This window comes from Ochotona princeps, chromosome 5 (genome assembly GCF_030435755.1).
Source record: "Ochotona princeps isolate mOchPri1 chromosome 5, mOchPri1.hap1, whole genome shotgun sequence".
NCBI lineage: Eukaryota > Metazoa > Chordata > Mammalia > Lagomorpha > Ochotonidae > Ochotona > Ochotona princeps.
Window position 1 is genome coordinate 67,015,673 of NC_080836.1, and position 9,949 is coordinate 67,025,621.

General features: G+C 35.1%; 1 protein-coding gene across 1 annotated transcript; it reads right to left on the reverse strand.

The window, feature by feature from the left end:
* Positions 1-1,326: 1,326 nt before the first annotated feature.
* Positions 1,327-6,800, reverse strand: MSTN (myostatin). Its single transcript, XM_004576974.2, has 3 exons — positions 6,318-6,800; positions 4,152-4,525; positions 1,327-2,201 (listed from the first exon to the last, which is right to left on the reverse strand). The coding sequence occupies exons 1-3, from the start codon at positions 6,688-6,690 to the stop codon at positions 1,821-1,823; spliced, it is 1,128 nt and encodes a 375-aa protein (XP_004577031.1). The 5' UTR covers positions 6,691-6,800; the 3' UTR covers positions 1,327-1,820.
* Between the last annotated feature and the right edge of the window lie 3,149 nt (positions 6,801-9,949).

A 9,949-nucleotide genomic window follows, 5' to 3' on the forward strand; every position in this document is an offset into this window, starting at 1 on the left:
TGCTAGAAGAAAGATGTAGCCTTTCCGTGTGCCTGTGGCATCCACAGAGCCTGTAACCCTAGGACCATAGACTCTTGCCAACTGCAATGCATCTGGAAATTGAACCTGTGAAAACATATAAATAGTTTTCAGGTCAAGATAAAGAGAAATGGAACAGATGTAACTAGCCCTTGCCTTTGTATGTGTAGAGAAACTTGAACAACACCAATTCCAAAGAGATTTTATGCATGAGAACTTGAGCAACAGACCTAAATTGACTAAATCAAACCTTAATACTAAACCATTAGACTTATAATAGAATGAAAATCAGACATCCAGTATTCATCATAACATAAACCCTCTTGTATTTTTCAGAAGTGTGAAAACAGTTTAATAAAATTTGAATTGTTTCTACATATTAGATGTAAGGAATAATTTCACTTAGTCATAAGTACAATGAATTTGAAAAAAATCCCAATTTACAAAATAGAAGCAAATAAATGAAGACATATATTCATTATCAAATTATAAAATAAAAGTAATAGTTCTTGATGAGATACCATCAGTTTATTCTTCATTTCAGATGATAGAGTTAATCATTTTTGGTATGCTTAGTAATATTTATACATATTAAAATAATGGAACGTTGAGATTTGAATACAATGACAGTAAACCATTGAAATTCCACATTCACATTATACAGCCATCTTGAATCCATAATGAGTGTTAATAATGTAAAAAAATATAAAATGATTGTGATATAACCATTTATCCAGTAACAAATGGAGTTTTAAGATCACTATTTACTCTGCTAATTTGCTCTGAAATATGAGCAATTGCTTTTCTGTGTAATACATTTTTGTGCCTTAATACTTAATTTGAAATGTCCTTAGTGTAAAAATATACCAAAGTAAATAAAAAAGGAGACACTTATTTACAAAAAATATTGTATACATGTTACATAAATGCAACTGTTTCAAAGTCTTACACAATATTGATATAATTATTTCCATCATTTTGTCATAAAAACTGTAGTGTTGCAAAGGCAGGCTGTGATTTTGAATTTTTTTTAAATGAATATAATTTGGCTGCCTCTTAAGATAGCAAAGTTTCTCCAAGTATACTAAGAATTCAAAGTTGACCTCTAGAAAAACAATTCTTTGATTAAAGAGAATCTATTCCCCATTTGGAGGTGAATGAAAATGCACCTGAAAAAAGGAGAAACTTAATTATATTACTGAATGTTTTATATTTTATAATCCTCATAACACCAGTCATTGAGCCTATTATCTTAGCACCACTGGCATGGATTTTTATTATATGGTACCAATTATAATAGGAATGGAATACCATCCCTATTTTTGTGGAATTTTACCTTACCAAGTATGCTATCATAATATAAATTCAAGTGTTTAAGGATGGTTCAAATGATGGTATATAACAATCCTGCATTTTACCAATACTATGTATACATTTTGCTGTAAATATTAAATGGAACTGTAAAGAAATAAACTGTAATGCATACTCCTTTAACTCACCAGAACACAAGAATGGTTTCATTTCTTTGATTATGTTGTAACATATTTGAATATAAAAGTAATTTGATCTTCTTGTAGTTCAAAAGCTCTGGAAATCATGAAACTTCCTACTACATGATTTATTTTGATGGTTAAATGCTAACCATTGCTTTATTCTCTCTTTTAGTTTATACACTGTAACTTGTGCTTAAGTAACTGTAGCATACTCTAGGCCTATAGCCTGCGGTACATAATTTCACAGTTTCAAAATTGTTGAGGGGAAGACCTTCCATGTTTTAGGAAGTTAGAAACCAGACATTAATCTCATGAGCACCCACAGCGGTCTACTACCATGGCTGGAATTTTTCCATATATTATTTGTTCTTTGCCATTAAAATATAGCATATTAATTGGAGACATCTTCGTAGGAGTACAGCAAGGACCTGCTGAACCTCTGGGATTTGCTTGGTGTACAAGATGGGTATGAGGATACTTTTGTAAAAACACAAATTCACATTCTCCAGAGCAGTAATTGGCCTTGTATCTCTTGGGTGCAATAATCCAATCCCATCCAAAAGCTTCAAAATCCACAGTGAGAGGGTAACGACAGCATCGCGATTCTGTTGAGTGCTCATCACAGTCAAGGCCAAAATCTCTTCTGGATCTTTTTGGTGTATCTGTTACCTTGACCTCTAAAAAGGGATTCTGTGTAAAGAGGAAAGAGTAGAAAGTGTATGAATACACTGGAAAGCACTTTCCACCTTAAGAAAAGGGACTCATTCTGTTTTTACTACAAGGCATCGTATTGGTTTATATTAGTTTTGATGTTTCCCCTCATAGCACAGAAATATAACAGTAATGCAAAATCCCCTAAGGGCAATTCTCTGTGTTTTCAATTTTTGTTGTCCCCAGTTGTAATATCCCACTGTTTGGTACATGCTAGATTCCCTGAAAATTTGTATTACATGAAAGGGAAAGGAGAATGAAGGAGAAAACAGGAGGAAGGAAGAGGTGAGCTGCTTCTCCCATGTGTTGATTCAACATCTGTGTGATACAGTCATCTGTGATGATTCCTGGAGAGTTGGGTGAAGTCAGCCATTCTCTGTCTCCCTAGATTTTCACTTGGGAAAACTCAAATATTAAAGTCAGAGCAAAATAGCTGCCACCCAGCAATATATTCATATAGTATTCATTTACCTACATAATAATTTGTTAACGCTATCACTGCCCCAATCTTTTAATGCATTTTAGATTTTATTGTCTTTTATATAGAATGAGGAATACATGATTTTAACCACATGTTTAGTAACTAAAGGCTGTAACATCATCAACTTTGATTATTGAAATATTATCTGAAAAAATACTTTCCTAAATATTTGATGATAATTTTAATGTTTTATTAAAATGAAAATAAAGCTGGTTATTTAAGATTCTCAAAAAGAGGGCTTTTGGGGGGGAGTTCATAGTGCTTCAAGTAATACATATAAGGAAAAGCCATTTAGAAGATTAATAGTCTTTTAAAGAATATTTTCATTTATAGTGGATCTGATTTACAAATTATAACCAAGACCATTTAAAAATTAAAAAGAACTTATGTTCACTTTTTTATGGTCAAGACAGTATTGAAAGGAACATTTATAACATCAGGTACTTACAAACATTTGAAAGGTCTCAAATAGATGATCTAATAATGCTTCTCAAGGACTTATTAAAAATTCACTTTTTAAAATTCTGTTGTAAATTATGTCAGTAGATGTAGGTGAAATGATATGCTTTTGGAAGCAGAAGTAAACAGAGACTTAGGGAGGCCAAAAGAGTAACCCTACATTTACATTAGATTTCAAAATAGTTTTTGTTCATTTTATAATATGCCAAGATACTGCCATCTAGTTGGCTGATACTGTATTAGTTGTCATTTCCTAAATAAAATATTTCATGACAATGCTGAGGCAGCTCAAAAATAAGCTAGGTGCCAAAGGCTGACTGGCTGAGAAATGAAAACTGTTTTTAGGGGTGTACCACAAAGAAATCTGTGTGTGAGTGCATTGACTAATAAACATATTTACCAGTAGAGATCCTAAATATATTTAATTCAGCATGGTACATTTTATATCATAATTCCCAAATCACTAAGAATGAAAGTACTTTAATTATTGCTTGGAAATTTTTCATGTATTTTCATTTTATTTGAAAGAGAGATAAAAAAAGACAGATAATTGTAATGTTTTATGCTAAGCCAGAAATTTTCAGTTACACATGGCACCTTTCTGGAAGGAAAAAAAAAAGTCTGATTTATTGAGTATGAATTGAGATTCATTATATACAGTTCATATTTTTATTCATGTAAGTATGTAGCATATCAATGAAAAGCACCTTATATTTCATTCTCAGTTCAAAAGAACTTCCTAAGATGCTAAGAACCATGCTATAATTGTTTTTATAAATCCTCATGCAAAGTAGGGGTATCAAGGAAGTATTCCATGCTGTGAAATCGGATACCTCATTTTACTGGGTACAGGGCCACCACTGGGATAAGATAGCTTTGTCTGGCTCATGAGCACAGGAAATTGGTAGTTGTTTCCCAGTATTATTCATTCACATTATGGGTTAAAATATGACAAGGTTATTAGAATGTTATTTTCACTGATCACTTACCAACCCATCTTCTCCTGGTCCTGGGAAGGTTACAGCAAGATCATGACCATTCTCATCTAAAGCTTTGATTTCAATGCCTAAGTTGGATTCAGGTTGTTTGAGCCAATTTTGCAACACTGTCTTCACGTCAATGCTCTGCCAAATACCAGTGCCTGGGTTCATGTCAAGTTTCAGAGATCGGATTCCAGTATACCTTGTACCGTCTTTCATAGGTTTGATGAGTCTCAGGATTTGCACAAACACTGTTGTAGGAGTCTTGACAGGTCTCAGATATATCCACAATTGTGCCTTTACTACTTTATTGTATTGTATTTTGGAGCTAAATTTAAAGAAGCAACATTTGGGTTTTCCTTCCACTTGTGTTAGAAAATCAGCTATAAATGAATAAAAAGAAGAGTTCCTGAAATTATTTTTCATCAAAAATTAATAAAATCCCTCCTCCCTAACACTTAGGCATTTTTCCCTTTGGGATAATGTTTGCATGTGTAAATGAAATACCGTGTACAACTTCATTCATAATACAGAGAGGATATCAAAGGAAATAAATTATTCAGGCTTTTCAAAATTGTTTAGACAGAGACACTTTCAGTGATTTGTGAGAAATCCACTCTCTTTGCAAGGAACTCTAAGCTAAGAGAAATTCTGGGAAGGAATGAACACTGGATGAAGTTTGAAAATGATGATGATTAGAGAGAACAAGAGACACTGTGGAGGAACATCCACTTAGAATTCCTTGGGAATCTGAGTAGTTAACACTGACTGAGCAGCTGTACCGATCAGTCTGGACTAAGGAACCCTTCCCCCAGGCCTGAATTACCTGGGGACAAGACACACTGAGCAACTTACTGAGCCTCGGGAATTAGCAAATAAGATAGAACTTCTGATAGGTTTTGTCACTGGAGTAGCCTTTTAAAGCAGCGAAACTAAGCAAAGCAGCTAGCACAAACGCCCCACGTTATATTCAGCTGTCTGAAAAGTTAGAAAGTTTTGACTTTAGCTCTGAATTGTCATTCTGAGGATAGGCACTAACAGTTTTTTCCTCCCCTTTAGATTTTCCAAAACTGTCTATAAATAAGGTAAATCTACTCCAGCAGTATTTATAGGAGATTCTTAAATGAAAGTTACTTGTTGCATTGTTAACCTGATGACTGAATAAGGAAAACAATATTGTGACACTCCTTTGGATCCAGTTTAAAGCTTATAAAACGCTGTATTATAGCAAGATCACAGACACATGGCACAAATGTTGTTCTGCCTGCTTCCTTGGTCAAGGTGCCTGCTTCCCTTTCCAGGAGAAAATACTCTTTAGAGCCTAAGGAAAAAGGAATTGCAGGCCATGTATTATCTTTCAGGAGCAATGTTGATACTACAGGTAATAGTGGTTCCTGTTAGGAAGAATGAAATATGTGTGAAGGTTATTAAGCAGTGTGCCTCCTTGGAAATATGCAGAGTCAGTACTACCAACAATTGTGCTCTGGTCAAGGTACAACTTATCCGACTAAAATGTTTATTTCCCAGACATTTTCTGATGGCTCATAGTTATCATTATGCCATGTTTACTTCATAATTGCTCTTACTAATACATTAAGGTATTTAAAATATTTGCTTGTTCCTTAGTGTAACAGCTTTCAAAATTAAGATATTTTAATGTGTGAAGCAAACACTATGAAAGAGACAGAGTTTGGAATAATGGAGATCACTCCGGGTGTTCAGCAGTGATCACATAAGGTTCAAATCTTAGTAGATTCTTCCTGTCTCTGTTACTAGTGAAAAGCTTATTATCCTAAATGCATATGTGAGTTAACAAATGCGCTTCAAAAATTCCCTGTGAGGTTTTAGTGTTTCTGTAGTATCTGCCAGTCCCTGCCTTGGTAGTTAGTATGGGAAAGCATGGCCATGCTTTATTTGCCAATTAAGCTAGATACCATTAATGCTGGGCAAGCATTTTATTTTTCAGCTTTTTAGCTCTATAAGGAAGCAAATAGTGTGACAGACGTCCACCTCAACATATTTCTCATAAAACCTTGGAAAAAAAGAAACTCCTTCCCCTGCTCCTTACATAAAAGCTGACAGCTTATTAAAAGAGCCTGAAAATAGATCTGTTTCTCATAAACACTAGAACAACAGTCAGCAGAACTGTTGACGTACACTAACAGGACTACTTACACTCGGTCGGCATAGTGATGATGGTCTCGGTGGTCGCGTGGTAATCGTCATCTTCCAGAGAGCCATCACTGCTGTCATCCCTCTGCACGTCGTACTGATCAATCAGTTCCCGGAGTGGAGGTGCTTTGGGTAAAAGTTGTCTTATAGCATCTTTGCTGATGTTAGGAGCTGTTTCCAGGCGAAGTTTACTGAGGATTTGAATTTTTATGGCTTCTATTCTTGAATATTTAGTGTTTTGTCTCCACGTGCATGCATTACATAGTCCTTCTTTTTCCACATTTTCTTTTTGCTCACTGTTTTCATTTAGATCCACTGGGCCAGCCACAATCAGCATAAACAGGTAAATATAAACATAGATTTGCAATTTTTGCATGATTTTAAAAAGCTATACACTCTTCTCCCCTGTTCTTTTTTCCTTTCCTTTTTTTTTTTTTTTTAAACTTTTCAGTCACAGCAAGCAGAATGGTAATGCATGAACAGCCTGAGACGACTTGCCACCCCGGTGGATCTTTGATACTGTATGCCAAGTGGCTTTTTATATTCCCACTTAGATGAGGCAAGTGTTGCCTGGGTCTGTGATTGGCTCCTGCTCCACAATGAATCTCGCTGTCAGAGGTTAAAACCCTGTCTGTCACAAGTCACCAAACAGTATTTTGTTACAGTCAAGGGTGAGCTGATTCATTTGACTAGTTCATAAAAGAAATAAATCTGCAAATAATGAAAGCTCTGTGTAACATTTTAAAAACTAAAGTCCACCTTAATAAAATTAACTGCATTTAAACCTTATTTATTTTAATCCTTAAGTTATAACTTAAATAAGTAATTTTAATTTAGATTTTAGACTTGAAATATTACTGAAATTATTCTGTAATCTAGGCAAGAATTTGAAGTAAAAATATTTCTGCTTTTCTTTTACATTATTTTTAGTTTAGCAAGCATTTGAAGTTAAAATATTTATTTGCTTCGTATTTTTAGTAGTTTGCAAGAAAGTAAAAAATTATGAAGATCTTAACTTAAAAGATTTTGATACTAGTAAAAGATTTTCCTCTGTGGTCAAATTTGTTTTCTACTGACTAAATTCCTAGCACATGTTGAAAATCATGCTATAATGATATATTATACATGGAATTATTTTAAAGTAGATTAATATCTTCTGCTAATGTAAAAATTAAGCAAAATTTATTTTTAGATTTTTAAATGATGCACTGAAAAAGTCCATGGAGTGTTTTTCTGCGTGTATACATTGTGTGCATTTCATTTATCATTTCTCCATGGTGGAAAAGTTCAAAATCCTTTCTCCTTTTCTTTTTGTTTTTATTCAAAACCTTACAGTATACAGTAGTCTTGTATAGTCTTATCATGCTTATAGTGTTTCTTATTCTAAAGGAATTACATACTTATTAATGCGATTAATACTATTTTTCATTCAATAATTCTTTATTATTTATTATTAGCCAATTGAAAAATCCCTGAACTTAGAAGACAATGGATTGTATGACTGGTGTTGCAACACTTATCTGTTGGCCTCAGATTTCCAGTGGTAAAAGTAAAAAGTAGTGTATCTCTGTTCCCTATAAATTTATATCAAAATATTGTGAGCCCTTAAAAAACAAACGAGCACCATAATAGAAGGGTGTCCTTCTGCTGTTTCCCAATACTGTGATAGGTTTGTACCCCTCTGCCAGTTTCTCATTTTTGACCAGAGGGCAGACACCTGGCAGGGGTTTGGGGCAAGGTCTGGGAGCAGAGAATAGAGCTTTTTGTTCTGAAAAATGTAAGTGGCCTCTGGAGGGATCAAACGCTCAACCCTAGCTTTGAGAGCCACAAGATCTAATCAAATGAACTATTAAAGAGCTACACAAACATAGCCAGTGAGAAACAGAAGATATTTCCAGGCCACAGGATTTCTCCTTGCTGCCATTTTCAGGAAACTAGGGTCTCCTAAGAGATTTAATGCATTACTTTTTGCAGTGGTTGTTCTAAGCAAATGCAGTGGCTCATATCAAATATTTATTGTTTAGGTCACTACCATTTTTGCACACTGTACACCAATTTACTGCCTCAGTGCACTAAAATGCAATCCAGTAGCCTAAAAAGTTAATGCATTTTCATCAAATTCTTAAGAGGTGTCTACATCTCTTGAGAAAAATGGCCTGCCATAATGCATTGGATTTGCCCATCATTAAAGATTAAGGAAAACCAGACGCCAACCAGATGCCCTGGGGATTTCACATATTCTTTGTTACCAAGCAGTGTCAGATTGGGCTCCTCAAGTTTTGGTTTTTTGGAAAATTAATTTTCAATATGTTACCACCTTTGTAATGTAAGCTTCTATACACTTGATAAGGTCAGTGCCTGTTTTGTTGTGTGTAGAATTGCAGAACATTTGAGAGCTCAAGCTCTAGTGTCAAATAGGCCAAGATGAAAAAGATCTCCACTTTGCCACTTCAAACTATATGATTATCAGTGAAACACTTAACTTCTTTACCCTTTGTTTCCTCATAGAATTTTGAGGAGATATAATTAAATAATGCGCATGAAATGCTAAACATGGCGCTTGTCATGTAGCAGGTCATTGATCTCTGGTCTTGAATGGTGGTTCTTTGCTTCTGGCCCAGGGTTGAGAGTATGCTTACACTGCTCCTCCCCCAGACTGCATCAGGTTGTCACTGCCGCTTGTCAATACACTTAGACTCTGAAACAAGGAAGGTTTGCTAATGCAGTTCTTCTACAAGCCGTGTTTTAGTTCTTTATTTTTCCTATCAAGAATAAAGGAGAAAAAAAAGGTTTTTCACTTTCATATCCCATCAATTCTCACTATTCATGGATTGCATGTTTTCAGGTCTTCCTAGCTGTTGAAATCTATTTACAAAAGGCAGAATTCCTGGTGCTGCTGCGGCCATTCATTGACATGCAAGAGCAGCATAAATTTGAGGCTTGTGACACACAAGTTCCTGGCTGAGGTCAGGCAAGACAAGGGTCTGCCTTATCATTCCAGCTCCGATACTACAGACAAGTGCCCTTTTCTATAGTCTCTATTGTGCTGTATTCTTCACAATTTTTCGTGCTTTTGTTGCTGTTGCTGTTGTTGTTGCTACTGACTTTGAGTTCAAAAGTGACCTTTGAGTACAGCATTCCTAAGCACAAGGTGGCTATAATGGAAAGCAAAACAAGGTGGCCAGGAGCTGGGGAGTGGGTGGGCAGGAGCGGTGAGTATTTAATAGATGCAGAGTTGCCGTTTGGAAAGGCAAGAACGTTCTGGAGCTCGTTGGTGATGTATATACTCAAAAATGGCTAAAATGGTAAACTGTTTGTTATACATCTTGTGCCATGCTTCCAAAAGATAGTTATATGCTTTCACAAAAAATATTAAAAACTACATGTGTTTAGATAATCTGAGGCACGAGTTTAATGCTCTGGCTATGAGTTCAATGTTAGTGAACACGTGTTGAAAAAAAAAACAAGATAGTATATTGACTGGTAGATGGAAAATGCTAAGACCAGAGACTCCTCTAACATGGTACCTCCTTTAGGAGTAATTTTCAAGGCCTGAGCTGGTAGAGACTTCCTATAACATAGCTGCCATGCAAATGAGAGCGGATTATATTACTCAACTTCCCTGGAGGACAGTG